This window comes from Homalodisca vitripennis, chromosome X (assembly GCF_021130785.1).
Source record: "Homalodisca vitripennis isolate AUS2020 chromosome X, UT_GWSS_2.1, whole genome shotgun sequence".
Lineage (NCBI taxonomy): Eukaryota > Metazoa > Arthropoda > Insecta > Hemiptera > Cicadellidae > Homalodisca > Homalodisca vitripennis.
The window spans coordinates 15929307-15949870 of record NC_060215.1 but is presented as its reverse complement, the minus strand read 5'-3'; the positions used below and the strand labels follow the sequence as shown (position 1 = coordinate 15949870).

Here is a 20564-nt window from a genome sequence, read left to right as displayed (position 1 = left end):
CCCCACCCAGTAGCGCTGCACATTAGTAGCTATCTGACCCCCACTCAGTAGCGCTGCACATTAGTAGCTATCTGATCCCACTCAGTAGCGCTGCACATTAGTAGCTATCTGACCCCACCTCAGTAGCGCTGCACATTAGTAGCTATCTGATCCCACCCTGTAGCGCTGCACACTAGTAGCTATCTGGCCCCACCCAGTAGCACTACACCTCAGTAACTATCAGACCCCACCCTGTAGCGCTACACATTAGTAACTATCTGACCCCACCCTGTAGCACTACACCTCAGTAGCTATCAGACCCCACCCTGTAGCGCTGCACATTAGTAGCTATCTGACCCCACCCTGTAGCGCTGCACATCAGTAGCTATCTGACCCCACCCAGTAGCACTACACATCAGTAGCTATCTGACCCCACCCAGTAGCGCTGCACATTAGTAGCTATCTGATCCCACTCAGTAGCGCTGCACATTAGTAGCTATCTGGCCCCACCCTGTAGCACTACACCTCAGTAACTATCAGACCCCACCCTGTAGCGCTACACATTAGTAACTATCTGACCCCACCCAGTAGCACTACAAATCAGTAGCTATCAGACCCCATCCTGTAGCGCTGCACATTAGTAACTATCTGACCCCACCAGTAGCGCTGCACATCAGTAGCTATCTGACCCCACCCAGTAGCGCTGCACATTAGTAGCTATCTGATCCCACTCAGTAGCACTGCACATTAGTAGCTATCTGTCCCCACCCTGTAGCACTACACCTCAGTAGCTATCTGACCCCACCCAGTAGCACTACACCTCAGTAGCTATCAGACCCCACCCTGTAGCGCTACACATTAGTAACTATCTGACCCCACCCTGTAGCACTACACCTCAGTAACTATCAGACCCCACCCTGTAGCGCTACACATTAGTAGCTATCTGACCCCACCCAGTAGCACTACACATCAGTAGCTATCTGACCCCACCCAGTAGCGCTGCACATTAGTAGCTATCTGATCCCACTCAGTAGCGCTGCACATTAGTAGCTATCTGGCCCCACCCTGTAGCACTACACCTCAGTAACTATCAGACCCCACCCTGTAGCGCTGCACATCAGTAGCTATCTGACCCCACCCAGTAGCGCTACACATCAGTAGCTATCTGACCCCACCCAGTAGCGCTGCACATTAGTAGCTATCTGATCCCACTCAGTAGCGCTGCACATTAGTAGCTATCTGGCCCCACCCAGTAGCACTACACCTCAGTAGCTATCTGACCCCACCCAGTAGCACTACAAATCAGTAGCTATCAGACCCCATCCTGTAGCGCTGCACATTAGTAACTATCTGTCCCCACCCTGTAGCACTACACCTCAGTAACTATCAGACCCCACCCTGTAGCGCTACACATTAGTAACTATCTGACCCCACCCTGTAGCGCTGCACATTAGTAGCTATCTGACCCCACCCAGTAGCACTACACCTCAGTAACTATCAAACCCCACCCTGTAGCGCTACACATTAGTAACTATCTGACTCCACCCAGTAGCGCTGCACATTACAAGCTATCTGACCCTGACTAGTAGTGCTACACAGTACTTACACAACAGTCAAAGTCAAAGTCAAATCATCTTTATGTACATAAACTTTAAGTTTAGTAATTGTGTCAACAAATAAAGGTTTAGGTCTAGTTGTCTTGTTGGTCTTAGGTCCTCCTTCCGTAGAATTCGTTTAGCGAGTAAAATGGTCGATCCAGTAGCCAGTTCTTATACCTAGGCTTCTAACACCTAGGGCATGTGATTACAACTACAATTTGTTTCTAAAACTCGTTGATGGTTCAGTAACAAAAACAAGGAGATTGCAACATATATATTTACAATGCTTTAAGATAAATATTAAAAAACAAACAGCAGTGACGGTCACTGCTGCTGGCTAGTACCACAGTGAAGTGGCTGTTTAGTTGTTACTGTTCAAAAGGTTAACCAAATGTCTCTAAATTTTTTGATCTCCTTTCCTCACTATTTTGTTTCATGTATCGTTATTGGTAAACTGTATTCCCTCATCTCTTCATTTATCAAGAGTATCCTTACTGCTTACTCTTGATCCTGTTCTTCCCTCAATTTCTGTTCTTCTGTGCTATTTCAAATTCTTATTCGCAAAAATCTTCTATACTAGCATATTAATGATATCACTGTTTCTGACTGATCACCTTCTTCTAATCCTTCTCTATTACACCCTTTTATAATTAATTTAAATGTCTGTTACAACCAATCCATCACGATTCCTCCTTTCCCCACAATTTACTGCACTTTTAATTTATCTATTCCTGCAGATTTTCTTTGTTGCGTTCTCTTCTAGGCTTCTTCTGTCTCTTTTTTTGTCAAATCCTCTTCTTCACTCCTTGTAACTCACTTTCATTTTCATAGCAATCCTCACTTGTGTCAAGCAAATTTTGTAATACTGTATCCACAATTTCCTCAATTCCTCAACTTCTTTTCTATTCCCATACACCACTCCTGTACAAAACACATCTCCCCTATTTTTTCTGTTGACCATACTGTAAAGCATCTTTTGTTCCAGCAACAGCATCACTCCATGCTTAAGCTTGTTAATAAGCATCAGTCTATTTCTCTAACAACTTCTCCTCTCATATTGCATTTTCTGTATGCTACCTCAGCATGTTTTTGTCCACCTCAGTGTTACCTTCTTTTACTGTCAGTCCTTGCACTCAATACTTCTGCTACTACCATTTCATTCCCAAATCTCATAATGCAAATAGTGCTTATGTTTGCAGTGAAGGAAGACACTCTGATTGATATGGTTCAGCTGATGACTGATGATGTGGGGTTGGTCCATCAGCTGCCTTTCACCTGTGATAGAGAAGGCTTTGCTGCTACCGTTGAAAAGGTGTGATAGATTTAAATGAGGCAATTTTAAACACTATTTACTGACAAACTTCAGAAACATAGGATTGGATTAGGTTAAAGCTCTAAAATATAAATATAAATAATATAATTTAAAATAAATTATAATAAAACTAAATATAAATTAAAATATATAAATATATTGCCAAAGGCAATATATTTAACTGGGCACACCACAGTGGAATGTCAGCTCTGTAATATCCATTGGACTGTAAAACTGATTAGCATTAAATTATCTTTTATAACTTATAAAAATATTTACTTTTATGTGTTTATAGGTTTACTTCCTTGATAAATATGTGTAATGAAAATCTTATATATATAAAAATCTTGAGTCACGATGTATGTTGCCAATAAACTCCAAAACGACTGAACCAATTTCAATCAAATTTCACATGTATCCGTAATTTAGTCTAACTTAGAAGATAGGATAGTTATTATCTGAATTATTCGCTTATGTCGTGAATATAAACGAATAAAATGAAGAAAAGTTTTCAAAGCGCCTGCACATTATAACCTGCAATTACGAGATAGATACGTATATTAAACAGTGAAACACTATTTGAAGGCGGTAAGTTATGATGTATAATTGTCTAAACTAAATTTTTGGTTGAACTTAAAGGTTGAGTGGTAGACCACTTTGTAATAAAATACATTATGCATGTACAATACATTTTTGACATATTTTCTTGATCGTGACATCAAGGTAAAATCTACATCGGGGTTGGAAATATAATTTACTTCAACCAGAAATGCTCATACGCGGGCAAAACGTACGAAAAGCGTGCGAAGCCGCGGGAAACAGCTAGTAATGTTATAAAAAAGTAATGAAAATATTGACTATTAAAAACATTTGAGTAATTCTTGAACATTTTCTCTTTTAAGATTTTCCGGACTTTTGTCTCATGGGAGCTGTAAGTTCTCAGGCTTAATTCATAGTGACTATGTATTGAATATTAAGTGTTATGTAAGTGTGTATAAAATATTATCGTTGAATTACACATTATTTTATTATAATGTTAGATTTACTTCGGTACCCTGGTGGCTCGCATTTACCTGGTGGCGGATCTCCTGCGCATCAACTGCCACACTGGAATGTCAGCTCTGATGCGAAAATCTCTCATCAATGATGTGGGTGGCATCCAAGCGTTCAGCTGCTACCTCGCAGAAGATTTCTTCTTCGCCAAGTCCTTTTCGGAAAGAGGCTGGAGAATTAGAGTTGCCAGCCACCCGGCTTTCCAGAACTGTGGTTTCTGTGAAATCAACAGTTTCCAGGCCCGATTACAAAGGTATACTTTATAAATATACTTTCATTATTCATATAATGAACCCGTTTAGGAACATTATTGTGTACTGTTCCGTACCAACCTACCTTCGTATCACTTCAACAATTAGATAAGAGATTTTACAAGAGAAAGGGGACAGTTGGGTGTCTAGTACGGTGCACAAAATACCAGCATCTCTTCGGTTTCGGTTCGGTTCCTTCCCTGTGACACAAAGTTGCCACCCAAATCGTGGTGGTCGCACAAAACGCTCATGAGTGTGTCATAGCAGCTGCAGCTGTATTTGAGTGTGATTCACTATCACTTGTGCGGGTGTGACGTGTGTTTGTGCTCGTAACTTATGTGCAGTGACAACGCCAGAGTACGTTTTCTCCTGTCCGAACTTCAAGCTTTTGTCGGGTATGTTAATATTTTTAGTGGCAGTTCACTGTCTCACATTGTAGGTTTTAAGTACTTTTTTACACATTACATTTTTTACACCTGACAAAGAGGGTAGATTTCAGTCTACGAAATGTAGTGTTATACATTTTGTAACATATAACAATGGCAAATTTCCAAAATACTATTATCCTTTTAAACCTTTCATGGTCAGTAGCAAACTTTAAACAAAGAGTGTATCTGAGTATTCCGCACCACCCATTCCAAAGTTGTATTCCGTAGATCAGGGGAGGATATATATAAGGCCAAAATTATCTATCTACAAAACATCTTAAAAGAGCCGATGGCCGCATCGTCTAAAACATGGGACTTTGGATCTGAGTTATAATTAGCATAACTTCAAATCCTGTCTGTACCACATATGCCACATCACTAATGTATGCGGATGATACTATTCTACTCATTGTGGAAAAATCTCCTGTAAACTTAGAAATCAGATCTGATACATGTGATATTGCAATATTGCTATAATAATAGCTTTGTGGTAAGTGAAGCTAAAATCCAATTAGTGACAGTGTAAGAGCATAGACCGCTTACTTTGCTTTGTTTGAAACATATCTTTGCTGTGGACTGCCTATCTGGAGTAAATCAACTATTCAATTCAATTCAATTCAATTCAAAACAATCTTTATTTACCATTTGCACATTACATTACAAGAATAAATATACAAATATAAATGGTGTCAATAGTATGAACTTAGATTCAAGAACTAAATGCATAAGTTAATTTGCTAAAACAGTATGTTTATAAACAAAAGTATAATTAATATTTAACCAATAATCTATAGTTTATTCCACACTGCTTTCAAAAAACTCATTAAATGAGTATAATGTTTTGTCAACAAGATATTCTTTTAATTTTAATCTGAACAATTTGACATTAGGAATGCTTTTGATATTTTCGGGGATACTATTGTAAAACTTTACTCCAGCAACTAATGGGTTTTTTCTCTGTAATTCTAATTTTAATTTTGGTACTGCCAACTGGTTTCGATTTCTAGTCAAGTAGCCATGTGATGATCCCAATACAGGAAGTCTATCCCCAGCTTTCCTAACAGCCACCACAGTGTCTAATATGTACAAGCCATACACAGTAAGAATACCTAGAGTTTGAAAATGTTGCTTTGCCGATTCACGATCCTCCAGATTAATCATTATACGAATGGCTTGTTTCTGAATGTGAAGAATACTTTGTAAATTTTGATCACTTGTTGCACCATACAACACAATACCAAAAGATATATGGGAGTGTATATGGGCAAAATAAACCAATTTTAAAACATCCAACCTACAGAATTTTTGATATGCTCCTTAAAGCATACAACCCAGAAGATAATTTATTTAGAACTGCATGTGTATGCTCATTCCAAGTTAAGTTTTTGTCTAAAACCATTCCTAAAAATTTAGTACTGTCTAATTGATTAAGTTTTACTTGTCCAATTTCGATCTTTGGACTGTCTACACATTTATTTTGACGAGTACTGAATAAGACAAAATTTGTCTTTTTAATTAAGTAACAAATTTTTGTTGGAGAAATAGTTTCTGACTGAGATCAAATCACTTTGTGCTTGATCTTCAATTACCTGCAAAGATTTGTTTGATATAATGAGATTAGAATCATCAGCATACAAGCACATTTTAGTTCCCGAATTTTTTACAGTCTGCGGTAAGCCGTTAAGGTAGCATAAGAACAAGATTGGCCCAAGAATAGATCCTTGAGGCACACCATGTAATATATTTTTTAACTTGGAATTAATACATATCGATTGATTAAATTTATTTTTAAATGATGTTTCGACATACTGTTTTCTATCTTTAAGGTAGCGTAAGATAAGCAACCTGTAGCGTATTCTGGTGATACAGAAAGTGGTTTATACAGTGAAAACAATACTTAACAAGAAATGGCAATGAAGTGGGCAGAAAGAATTAATAGTGATCTATACATAATAGTTCATTTGACTTTTTTTCTATCATGTTGATCTTGTGTAGCCTGACACTACCATAGTTCTCTATGGATCTGTAAATAGAAAATATTGTATGGTTCACATACAATATGGCACACATACACGTTTTTCACACACTTTGTCTCAATTAATTTAGTTTTTGTAAATTTGACTTATTTTGTATTCTTGGCTGTAAAAAAGTAAGAACATTTTGAATATTTCTCTGTTAACATATATATTAAATTTTAGGTTAGGGAATCTACTAACAATTTTCACTCTGTCATGAGGTCAAACAATCAATGCAGATGTTTACTGCAAGACCCTTGAAAAAGTGTGCCGTGTAATACAGATCAAACACTGAGGATTACTGTCAAAAGATGTTGTTTTTTCCACGACAGTACATGACAAAAACAACTACAGAAATTTGGCTGGTATGCCCCTTATAGCCCGGACCTCTCTCCTAGCGACTTTCATCTCATCTTGCACCTGAAATCTTTCTTTGGCAACACTTACACAATGTAACGAGCTGAGAGAATATGTTACCACATGGTTGAAGGCAGGTGGCAACCTTCTATGAAGAAGGCATACTAAAACTTGTGCCACGCTTAAAAAAAATAGTTTAAGAGTTTAACCATTATTTGTTCTCTATCTGTATACCTTTTTTATATAACCAAACTGAACCTACTTTGTGGAACCTACATCATAGTTTACCTAATCCAAGAGTACATAAATTCATGAGAAATACTAAATATATTGAAATTATAGATTTCAACTCAGTAAATATCGTATTATATTTGAAAAGGCTGTTAAATTTAATAATATAGGTGGCAGTGGTACCATTATTGTTTCATACATACTTTTTACATTTTATTGTTTATAAAATAAATGTCTCATTGGGCGATAGTGAGCTTTTTAGGGTTGGTTCTACTGAAACGGGCTTTGATTTTATTCTATTAGAATGCCTTCTTTACCCATTTATTTCCATATATTTGGTCAGAGTTTTTCAAGCAGTTTTATTTTAAAATGTGTGAATGACGTGTTTCTAAACACCTGTAGGCCAATCCAGCTATAATCAGGGAAATTATAAGATATTTTGTTATTATAAATAGTCCCTTAACCCTCTAACTGGCAACTGCCATACATATGGCAGTTAGGCTGCTCACGCACTCACACTGCCGTATATAAGGCAGTAAGCAGACGTTTCGGAAATCGGTTACTATTTGCATATTTTTGATGTTTCAGTTTAAAACTGAATATCAATCGATGGCAAAATAATTGAGCTATCGATTGAGGTATATTATTACTCAATAAATCAAACTTTATTCCTCTTTGTATGGTTAGAAGAAACGTCTTTTCCAAGCAACTGTTTTGACTGTGACCAGCTGACCGGGCCAACTGTCTTAGACAATAGACAATAGACTTTATTGACATGTTCGTTGAGAACAGTACATGCGTCATTGGTACAGATTTCATGGTTGTATAAAAATTACATAGCTTAATCTAAATTACAAGTTTAAAAATTCACTTTCTGAGTAAAAGGGTCTCTCTTGTAGCCAGGCAGTTAATGCTTTTTTTAAACGTTTGGGTGGTTCATTCTTTAGGGATTCTGGAAGTTTATTGAAGTAGGCTGCTCCCTTATATGATGGTTTCCTGGCTGTGAGGCTCAGGTGGTGTACAGGCAGTGTGAAGTCAAGGACATGGCGTGTGTGATACTGGTGAAGGTCTCTGTTTCTAGTTTTTCTTGAGTGTACCGCATGCAGAATTACTTCTAGGATGTACAAGTTTACTACTGTGAGGATCTTCAATTTTCTAAATGCTTCCCGGCAGCTTTCTTGGTATTGGAGTCCTTCTAGAGCTCTTATTGCTAGTTTTTGCTGCCTGAGGATCTTCTCCATGTTGCAGTTAGCTGTTCCTCCCCATAGTGCTATACCGTATCTGAGATGTGTCTCAAATAGTGAAAAGTAGGCGGTTTTAGCTGCGTCTTTACTGCTAATCTGTTTAATTCTGCGTATTACAAATATGCTGGTGCTTAATTTTTTGCAAAGCTGTTCAGTGTGTGCTTTCCAGGTTATATGTTCATCAATTAATATACCAAGGTGATTTGTTTGGTTTTTTGTTTCTAGGTTAGTGATTGGAAGATGTGTATTTTTTTGCCTGGTGGAGAAGTTTATTTGAACAGTTTTATTGCCACCTTATTAGTCACCTCTACTGTTTAGGTGTCTTCCTAATTGATTTATTTGTAGTTTATATTTTGTTTTGGTTATTAGTAGTTGGCTGATGTGGTCACACTTAGTTTTATCATAATCATCATAATCATAATTGCTATTGATCACATTTTACATATAATTAAATAGGCATAGTCATGTATTAATAATAATAATAGACGTAATAGAGAAAATAGAATAAAATATTTTATAAATTAGACACGTCAAATTTATAGTACAATTTTACAATTGTGGTTTTACCATGTGTGAGTTTCATTACTACTCTGGCACTATTTAGTTATTCAGAATCAAAATTCTACATCCACATCATGATGTAGAAAATCCTCTAGATTATAAAATGGATTTTGTTATAACCAATGTAATACCTTACTCTTAAACACCCCAGTTGAGGCAGTCCAAGCTGTTACATTAAGTTAATTAAAGAAAACAATGCTGTTCACCATGTGAGATGAACCTGTTTTGGCCAGCCTGTGCTGGGGTATATCAAGCTTATCACAATTTCTAGTATTATATGAATGCAAATCTTGTCTAAGTGTGAATGAGCGCAGATTAGTTTTTACATATAATAATAGATGGAAGATGTATAGGTTTATAATTGTGAGAATTCAATCAATCAAAACTAAACTAATCAATTTTTAAACTAATAAAAAGTGGTTTACAGTGATCTAAGAATTCAGTTCTACAGATTGTTCATAAAACCCTCTTTTGTATTATCAAAATATCTTTAACGTGAGAAGAATGACCCCAAAGTATTAATCCATAAAAAATATGAGACTGGAATAAACCAAAGTATGTTGTCCTCAAGTATTCAATAGAAACAACATCTCTTAGTTTCCAAAAAAGATAACTTACTCGCGAGAGCCTATTGCATAAGTTATTAATGTGATGGGACCAGTTTAGTTTAGTATCAATGTGAATACCGAGTAATTTTGCGGATTGGACATCTTGAGTGTTATTGGATAAGCTAAGAATAGTTTTGAATTTTTTCTTGGTTACATAGGTAGAAATTTGTTAGAGGAAAACCATTTTAAAGCTTCATTTTCAGCTTGTTTCATTATAGTGAGTAAATAAGGGAGGTTTTTATTACTTGCAAAAAGAGAAGTGTCGTCTGCGTCTAGACTACTGAACTAACATTCAAATTATTTGGTAGATCATTTATTATTATTATAATAAATGAAAGGGGAAAAAGGGGAAGGTGGGGTAAAGAAAAAGGGGCCAAGTACTGAGCCTTGGGGGAAGCCTATTTTTACTGGTTTTACAGAAGCATTATTACCCTCAATTGAAACATATTGCTTTCTATTAGTTAAGTAAGATCTAATTAGATTAGATGATTCTTCTGAGACTCCATAAAATTTCAATTTCTCTATGATAATATTAAAGGGGACACAATCGAATGCTTTACTTAAATCCATCATCGAAAGGGCTACTGGTTCTCTATTTTCAAAGGCGTTAAGAGAGTAATTTACTACTTCCATGACCGCTTTTATAGTTGAGCGACCTTCCCGGAAACCAAATTGGGAATCAGATAGAAGATTGAATCGTTCAAAGTACTGGGATAGCTGTTTATGCATTAGTGACTCTAATATTTTAGAAAATATTGGGAAATATTTAGGAACAAATCGAGTGATTTGAGAGAACTATTAGCTGAATTGGAACCAGCATCCATATCAGGCTTGTTCAAGCTTAAATTTGTTGTCAATAAAAAACTATAGCAACAATAATAAGCGAGTACTATTATTCCTTGAGTTTTCCTGAAAACAACAATATATAAGAAGTCATATATAGGTTGAATTTCCAGTGTTGTAAAGCCATTGTACAAAGGGCTAAAAATACATTATTAGTTCATTTTGCGCTAAAATTCAAAAATTGCTAAAAAAGTAAACATTTTTTAAATAAAGCCACTAAAACTATGTATATCTTGGGTAAGGATAAAATTGTGCTTCTTTTGTATATTTTGGATTTTTTTTTATAAACCTTTCATACATATATGATAAAGATATTACAAAGTTATAAAATATTAAAAAATTCATTTCAAGCGCATTCAAACACAAAAATCTGTTTTGAAAATAAGAAAATATTAATGAATATAATTTATTATTATTATTTGGAATATTCTGAAAACAATGGTATATAATAAGTAGTATATTTGAAGAATTTGAGAGGTATATAACAGTTTAATGTAATTTTTACAAACAACTAAAAAAAGGGTGCCAGTACAGGAGCAGACACTACCAGTTTGAGGGTTTACATGAGACACATCTTTGAAAAACATCATTTGACTAGAGATGGGTCAATTCCGATATGTCAATACCTCAATTCTTAGTGGTATCAAGGATTCTCAATACTGCGTTTTTTTCCACTTGATTCCAATATCAATATATTCAAAGTATTTTATTACAAAATAATGCATAAAATCAACAGAAGTTCTTCAAATACGCTTTGGAAGTTAAGTTTTACAATATCAAGACTAGTGATGTGTTGAATCTGAATCTGAATCTGAAATCCACTGAATCTTCAAGGAAGTGTATTCATGGACGGCTACTGATTGACATTACGCAAATTACCAATTGTTAAAGCTTGTTTTTGTTGAATTTTTTCTTGTAAACACATAGAAAGATAACCAGTTCCTATGTCTTTTTATGTTCCTGCATTGCCGCGTGTCTGTTGCGTGTATGAGTGGACATTTGCTGCTCAGCAGTAAACAAACAGAATTTGCTAATCTTTGCCTATCTTGTGATTTGTGTAGTTGCATAAATATCTACTGTAAAAGAATATATGTAGTATATATTTTAACGGTATATTTGAATGCTACTTTTGGCCAGATTTGCTTTAACAGTAACAAAACAAAACCATTTAGCGTATTATATTCTTTATTACATAGATTACTGGAATTTAAATCGAATTCAGAATCGAGAACTGAGAGCACAATTGAATTTCTTTGTGTCAGCCCATCTGTGCGTTTTTAAGCGTTATTCTTGGCAGTTTTAGGATGTACAATTGTTCTGAAGGAACAAAATATCAACACCATTACAGTTGGCTCATATTGTTTATGGTCAGAAGACGTAACAATAATTAATTATTTTACTATTGAAAACTTATGTTGGAATCATTGACCAGGTGGGCCAAGCTGAGGGTTGCGATGCTGCCTCACACAATACTGCTGGAACCCCTCTCCGAGTGTTTGGTACTCGGAGCATGTGCAGCATGGTCGGCCAGCTACCTCTTCGGCTGGGAACCACTAGTCTTCTTCCTAGTCCATGTTTTAGTTTGGTTCTTCTTTGATTGGGTACTGCTCTCGATTGTACAGGTAAATGGTTCAAATATCTGCAATAATATAATTTATTTGTGTTTTATAATGCATAGCTGTAGGTTCCAAAATACGATTCCTAGCAGAGCAGGTTTAATGCACACTAATGCACATCTCCATAAATATTTTAAGAAATTTGTACATTTGATGATTTTAAACCAGATTCACCAGGAACATAGAAACAGTGTACATATTGACTCTATGATGTGTCATACTTAAAATTATTTTGGAAATTTAGTAGAATTTTATTGTAAGATTAAATTAGTTTATATTATTATTTAGGTTTCTTATCTATTTGACAAGCCTTATAGTAGTGTAACATTTTCTGTTGGGCTAATAAAGAATTGAATTTCCAATCATAGCATTTTTTCAGCACAATAAATTGCATTATCATATGTAAAAGAATAGGTGCATTATGATATATTTACAGCTGTAAAATATATATTAAACCTATGATTAGATTTGTTGTCAATTTAAAACTAAAAAATATGTTTCAAACAGCAGTAATAGATTCTAACACATTTACTTGTCTTTCCAGTATAAAATACCGATTTATTTCTCATGTGATTATGTGAGTCATCTCAGTGTTATGTGCTTGTGTGTCTTATTGATAAAATAATGAGTTTTTTATATTTCAAGTTAACAGATTCCATTGAATTCTGCCATCTGTTTTGTCACTCATTATTATTATTGAAAGGGATAATCCAGATGTGTTTCAGTCATGCATGAAGGATCAAGAACACAGACAAAAATACCTAGCAATTTAGTAGCTTGACTCACAGCTTGGTTCATGAGTAAACACAATACGCACACAGAATTTCAGGATACAAAATAATCTGCCATTGCGGGATACAAGAGATGCAATAGTATTTGACAAAAGAAGTACTTATAAAAATTCCGTATTATCCGAGGATTATAAGAGAAATCTTAGAAATAATCAATATAATTTCAACAAAGAAGATAGTATGAAATTATCAAAAAGCTGGCAGCCGGTGATAAAGAACCCGTATTGATCACTGCTGGTCGTTGTTTGGTCGAGTTGTAACCAATCATGATAAAGCTCTGCCTTTTCAATTCACCTGTACAGATGGATACGTGTTACTGGCTCTACAGGTAACATTTGTGGAGTGAAGAAGGCTCAAGAATTAATCGTTTCAACTCAGTGTAAATGGAAAAATTTAGATGTTAGTTAGGACACCAACCACGCAAGCCTAACAATCACACTAGTTAAAAATGTCTGGAAGCTATTATTATATATTTTCTCTGAAAATTCAAAGCAAGGGCTTAACCGATTAGTACAGTGTCCATGAATTGCTTAAATTAAATGTTAGTTGGTCAAAGGGAATTGTAAAGGTTTATGATACAACTTTCACAACCTGGTTTGTGCCTGTGAGTTTTGTTATTCTTCACTGGAGTTATGCAAGTATAAAGGTCGTTTGTGTTTCAGAATGGATCCTTGCCCTTCAGCAAGTTCGACTATGTAGTGGGATGGTTGTTCAGAGAGATCAGCGGGCCGTATTTGTTCATGAATGCGGTGTGGGACCCCACCATCAGGTGGCGGTCGCGAACGTACCGCTTGCGCTGGGGAGGTATTGCCGAGGAGTTCGGTCCCAAGGCGATGTGAGATCAGCTGTCTCTGCCAGTGACTGCTGCACCACTGGTCCTAACAGATCCCTGCTCATAGCACCTCTACTCCAAGCTAGATATGTAAATCAGAATCCTGACCTATTCCACTCGCGTACCGTTGCCTTTTTTTAAGATCAGTAGTTTGTACATGAATTGATCTGTGTAGAACAGATTTCGCTCCACTGACACGGCTTAAAGGATTCTCAGTTAGATTTATGTTATCATCGTTCTAGTCTGAAACGAGACAGCCAGTTCGACTCTCTCGCAACCGTTTGCATGAGTGTAATCTGTCACCGAGTATCAGGCTAAATGTACTTCTGTACTGTAAATTGTGGTCTAACAGACATAAACCTTAACTGTAAACATATCAAAGTGTGGAGTAATAATACTATAGGAGTTACAATATGATAAGTTTGATAAAACGCTGATTCTGAATGCAGGGTTACATGTACAATAAATGACAACTGGACATGTGTATGAAATGGTTTATGGGTTTTTATGCACACTTTAGCTGCCATGTCCATATGGATCGCAAGGGACAAACTTATCTTACATTAGCTGAACTTGCCTGGGATTTCATTCTTCTTTATAACTTACAAAAATAGCGCAAATAGCACTCTAATTACCTAATTTTTTATCGGTTCAAGGTTCAAACTAATAATTTCGAAGTACCACCCGTCATAAATAGGTTTTTATCATTATTCACAGTTCACACTGTTTACAGTTCTTGTTATCAAACTGCTGTTGGTGTGATATTTTCTAACTATGAGTTTGTGTCACTTAAATTATGTCCCTCAGCCCTCTGATTTAGTCATGACAATGGACGCAGTTATCACTTAAATTGCAATTAAAACAAAATATCTGTAAAGCAGATAGCAGGATTGACTTTTTTGTACAATCAGTTTAGTATTGATAAATTTGAGATTCAATCTATATAGCTACTGCCAGTACTTCGACTTCCCGTTTCCGGTAAGCTAGAGTGCGTAACCAACACAATTTGAGAGTGCACGGTAGTCAAATTTTAGCACTGACTTATCTTGTCCTCTCATTTTTTTCTTTGTGGATCTCAAATGGCACTACCTGAAAATGTTGAGCCTGAGCGCATTCTCACCTCCGTAATTTCACACGAACTGTAGAGAATCATTTCAAATATAATTGTTCAATCAGCCTAGACACCTTATGCAATTTTATGATTGTTTTACTATCAGTACTATAGTATCATTAGCCTGTAGATGTCTTAACGAGGTTTTCTTTAGTAAAACATTTGGACTATGAAGGGAACAGGATTGGACATTTGCCATCGTTTAGTGAAACAAGAAATCAGTAACACTACGTTTCGAGATCTGCAATCTGATCTCTTCTTCAGGTAAAGAACTAACCAAATTTACATAAAATAAACAAATCACACCAGAGCGTTGTGGCACGCCTAAGTCAGGAATCACAACCACCATGTTTGTCAACTTCACTAAAGTGCTAGTAATAAAATATGGACTGGCAGCTAAAGTGTTTCATTGATATTTTAAAATATTAGCACTGTAAAGCAATATTAATTATTTAATTATATGTAACCCAGCAATGTGTTGATCAAATAGGGATTTCAGAAAGAACAAGTACGCTATATAGTGTTTGTATTGACTAATCATTAAGATTGACTGAATCATTACTTTTTTTACAAATTATTGTTTTTTCTGAAATATATAATATGTTAGATATTATGTAGAGAAAATCAGGTAAATTTATAATTTTTTATATCAATTTTTGTTAGTAATTGATAAGCATCACTAAAGGTTTAGGGTCTTTTGATATACACTGATATTATGTTTATTAAAGTAAATTTACCACTTTTTGTATGTAATAATTCATAATATTATTCAATAACATATTTTTTAAACTATTTTTGATCATTAAATCTTCTTGGCATTTACTGTTTGAATATGTTAGTTTTCATTGTTTTTAGTATAATTTAAAATAATTTTATACATTTTATTTTTATATATTTTATTTTATTATGATAATATACACAATCAAAGTTGTTAGCTTTAAAGTTTGAAAAATAAGATACATTAATTACCTTATAGAAACAGATTTTTTATATGGATCAGTGTTTATTTTTTGCCTTTATTATGTTTTCAAGATTAAAGATTAATCTCAAAATATGGAGCTATAGAACCTCTAATATGAACCCTAAAAGAATGTTTCCACAGGCTTGTAATGCATTTGTTAAACATATGTTTGATACCCATTAGGTAAGAGAAGTGATACAGAGATAGTCTAAATGATGTACACGATTTTTTTACAAATCGTGGAAGAAAAACTGAAGTAGTATTTTTTACAATAGTTTATTTTCTTATCAACTGTGTAATACAAATATTATGGCTGTTTAATAAAAGATTAAGGGTGACCATGAAATTTCTCACCACAAAACAAATCCATTCATAACTAAAACTTTATTTTAACCACAGTTTTATTTTGTAAATTGAATATAACCAGAATTATGTAGATTGGAAAACATGAACATCATTTAGGTTAGCCCAATAAATTTTGTGGCAAAGAACTGATATTATAAAATTGATCTTAATAATTCAATTTTTAGTTTAGTTGAGTTCCATTTATAAAACGAATCTCATTTTCAAAAAAATCTCATCTTTTTAAAGGATTATATTAGTTGTATCATTGATGGCTGAAATTGAGAATATGATCTGTGCCGTGGTGTAAGAATTGATTTGTAATGATCTTTAATAAATCTGTGTCGTGCATACATTTAGTTACAGAAGTCATAAAGAAAATTACAACAAATAATTGATTGTATTAAATAATATTCATGAAATATTTGTCTGTTAGGAAGCTTTTTGCAGGACACTGGATTGACGTAATTTCTCTATTAAAAACTGTAATTGAATATTTCATAAAAAATGAAGAAAACAATCTGTAACCATTGATAATTCAGTAAAACTTATGTGATAATCAAAATGTATCATCTCTTTTTCTGCATTTAGCTCATAGTATTTCGTGGAACATGTCTCACAAACCTGGAAATAATGGACTGGTAGAATAACTCCTGCATACGTAACATAGTCAGTCATACCGCATGTCTTATGTACATAATTATGTCACACTGGTCTGTCCGTATCATGCATCAGTGGTGGGCGTATCACAGATTTAAATTTGTATCTTTATATTTTAACTATAATTGTATTAATTTTGTTGCATGTTTTATTTTTTGATCAATATCAATAAACTATCTCAGTACTTTAGTTAGGAAATAATTAAGTTTTATTGATTTTGTTTGGTTTATCACTCTTCAATATTTATATTTGTTGCAAATTAAATATACACAGTGTTACATTTGTATTTTTATACATACAGTAATCCGTCTGCATTAGGTAGATTGAGCTGATTTCCAATATTTTTCATCAAGATTTGTTTTACGAAATATTTGTCTACATATTATCCGTAATGCAGTAACAAGTGTTATATCATTGTCATCTATAGTTAGAGAAAATTTAAATTCTTTTGCTATACAATATTGTATGATTGTTTAAAATATGAAACCTTAGATTGGTTGATCGCATGGTATATTTAATTTTATCAAGCATGAATATAACTAAAAAGTTACACAAGAGATGGAGCACAGTCACTGTGCATTGGTAGTGTATTTTAAAATAATTATATTTTAAGATGTAATCGCATAACAGAAAGATGCTATTTCCAAGTTTTTGTACTTATCTGAGGTACACAAAGTGCTACATTCTCGTTATTTATGTTAATCTATCACATTTGTAATGTTTTAATTTCAGTAAACAATTTGAAGGCTATAGGGGAAAACCTTGGTTCAATATCCAGTTTACATAGTATCACTCCCATTTTTTTAGTAATAGGGAACAAAATTGCAGTAGATTAAAAGACTTAATAGTCATTATGTCTGAAATGTAACAAAAACTTATTCAAGCATATGAGTGCTCACTGAAGGTCTCTGATAAGAAATCCGCAGGTCAGTGTTGTTTCTTGAAACATCTAACTGTAGAATTTCAATTATAAACTTATATCTTGGAATTCCAATTATAAGTTTATTCAAGGAAAATTTTATGTATTTGGTTTTCCCCTGAGGTCTCTGTTTATTTTTGCATTTCAAGCTGTGATATATGTATTGGATGTGTTGTATTTTGTTTTAAGGAGTTGAAAGCAGTTTTGCTGTCATGATAGCCTAAGTATATATTACTGTAAGTGTTTTGTATGTGTGATCTGTATTTCCAGTGTCAATTGGTGTTTTTGTTCGCCTCATATTCACTTCTAAGATGATTGATTCAACAAAAGCTTATGGGGTTGGTAAAATTTACCGGTCATGTTTTGTTTTGCAAGTTACTTTTGCTAAAGGAAACAGAATTTTTCCGGACATTTGCCATCGTTCAGTGAAACAAGAAATCAGTAACACTACGTTTCGAGATCTGCAATCTGATCTCTTCTTCAGGTAAAGAACTAACCTAATACATAATTACAAACTAGGTTAAAATAAACAAATCTTACTTTTGCTACTTGTACTTTTGCTACAGGTATAACTACAACCAAAATACATATGTACAACTAGTAAAATTTCTCTTTTACAAAATTCTTTTCATTTTCTGAACTGTTTAATATCACTATATACTCATCAATTGTCAGCCATCTGGCAAAGTAGGTTTAATTTAATCTTTATTTCATTCGAGGATATACTCATTTGATTAAATCTCAAATTTTGCTATTGGCATACCTTCAGAGATATGTAAAGAGTTTATACTACAAAACCACAACTTTCCAGTCCAATTTAAATATCCGATATAGAGAGACGATAATCGTAACCTATCCAATCATTTATGTAAGCTCCAAATTCCGTTTATCAGTTCATTCAAAAGACCTATTTGCCGAGAGCTAACTCACTTATTACTAGATGTCTTTATGTTTTCCTCTCATTGTTTAATGGTTGAAGTAAAGTCTCTTTAATCCAGCCTATTTGGGTTCAGAGACATGTCGGATTAGGGGTTTCTCATATCATAGTGGTCTTTGCTGGGAACATAATAGTAGATATATTTATACAGAAATATAATGCAATAGTTGTCCTGTATAAAACGTGGTTGTAGGAATATACATTAGTACAACTCTGTGGGATCCAGCTTAAATGTATAACTTTAAAAATCAACAATCCTTGTTAATTAAACTTAGATTACACAGCATTCCGGACTGTAGGATGCCAGATTACAGAGGCTTTACTTAACCAATGAAAAACTATAGGTTGATCAGAACTCACACAATTGTTGTCACAATGGCATTGATTTTTGTGTTTGTCAACAATAAGTGCCGCTTGTTAAACATAATTACGTATTACTTATTATATTGCATATATACTTGGTAATGAGGTGTTTATTCCACACATTTATTTGTACAATAACAGTGACTGTCGTAGTTTGTTGTGAATTTAGTTTTAAGTGATGGATCTTTGGATAATGAAGGTAGGGTGTATTTATTTCATAAAAATTCTGTTCTTTTACTTCATAGAATTGTTAATTTAATTTGTGGATCTTAAAACTGTGAATTGTATAGATTTGATTTTATTATTCGTTCTAAACATTTTCTCACACTTAAGCTCAATATGTTTAAGGTACTCAATTTATTCTCAAATTTAAACTGCAACTTATATGTTTATCAAATTAAAATTTGTGCTTAGTTCTTTGATATAGTATCAGTATGACAGAAACAAACAAAATAGGATAAAGATTAAGTTGTTTGACCAAAATATTCATAAAAGATGAAAAATATATTTTAAAATTTTGATCAAAATAAAGATATAGTAAATCATAGAATAACACATTTTGCTCGATTATTTTTATGTTAAATGTTAACGAGTTTGATCAAGCAACTTTATATCCACCAGTCAAGAAACTTAAAATGAGAATGTAACACGATCATGCACAATTTTGTAAATATTAATGTCTTTACAGTTTTGGACAAGGCAGATATTGTGGGTAGACAAAATTATTGAATGGAAGCGAATTGTACCTAAAAAGTAATTTGAAAGGAATGATCAAATACTATTTCAAATAGATTGGTTTTTTTTTTTTTTTTTTTTTTTTTTTTTTTTTCCTTGGGGCGGCCTACTGCCATGCACTTAAGCCTCAAGGGCCTTTTGCGCACCCCGGAAACACCATGAGGCCTACCAGTCTACAACTTCAGCAGTTCAACAAACCGCCGAAAACAACCTATCAAGTCCTCCTGGGAAAACTCACCACCCCTGTTCAAGCTACCAAAGATGGCATACCGCTCTCTTGCTATTGCAGGGCAATCAAAGAGCAGGTGCTCAGCAGTCTCTTCCTGCTCATTACACCTTCCACAGAGCGGATCCTCCTGAAGGATGCCAACTCTGTGTAGATGCTTCTTCAGGTGACCATGCCCCGTAATGAGACCAATGACCTTAGAAGACATTGATCTGTTTAATGAGAGAAGGTCCGAAGCCACCTTGGGGGAAGGTGACTGTAATACTATTCTACTCACTCTCAAACCCGGATGCAACCTCCACCTTCTCCCATGCTCCGCGCGAATCCATTTTGAGACCAGGAACCCAACAAACGGTTACATTGTTGATTCTGGCAAGGGAGGAAATGGTCTGATAGCAATCCAAACCAGTTTTGATTTGATTGCGCAAGAATCCAGCGCCATCAGCGCTGCCTGACTGTCCGTGAAAATGTTAATCGTCTTGCCCCTATATTGCAGACGAAGATTCTCACGAGCACATTCCATAATCGCTACGACCTCCGCTTGAAAGACTGTCGGATACGGACCCATAGGAACCACCAGCTCCCTACATG

General features: G+C 34.6%; 1 protein-coding gene across 1 annotated transcript in view; it reads left to right on the top strand.

Annotated features, from left to right (window-relative positions):
* LOC124368735 (ceramide glucosyltransferase) overlaps positions 1 to 16129 on the top strand; it is a 44100-nt gene extending 27971 nt beyond the window's left edge. The window contains exons 5-8 of the mRNA XM_046826065.1: positions 2777 to 2889; positions 3930 to 4195; positions 11913 to 12102; positions 13550 to 16129. Coding sequence (XP_046682021.1) covers positions 2777 to 2889; positions 3930 to 4195; positions 11913 to 12102; positions 13550 to 13726 — 746 coding nt within the window. The 3' untranslated portion in view covers positions 13727 to 16129. The remainder of the gene's footprint in view (positions 1 to 2776; positions 2890 to 3929; positions 4196 to 11912; positions 12103 to 13549) is intronic.
* Positions 16130 to 20564: the final 4435 nt, after the last annotated feature.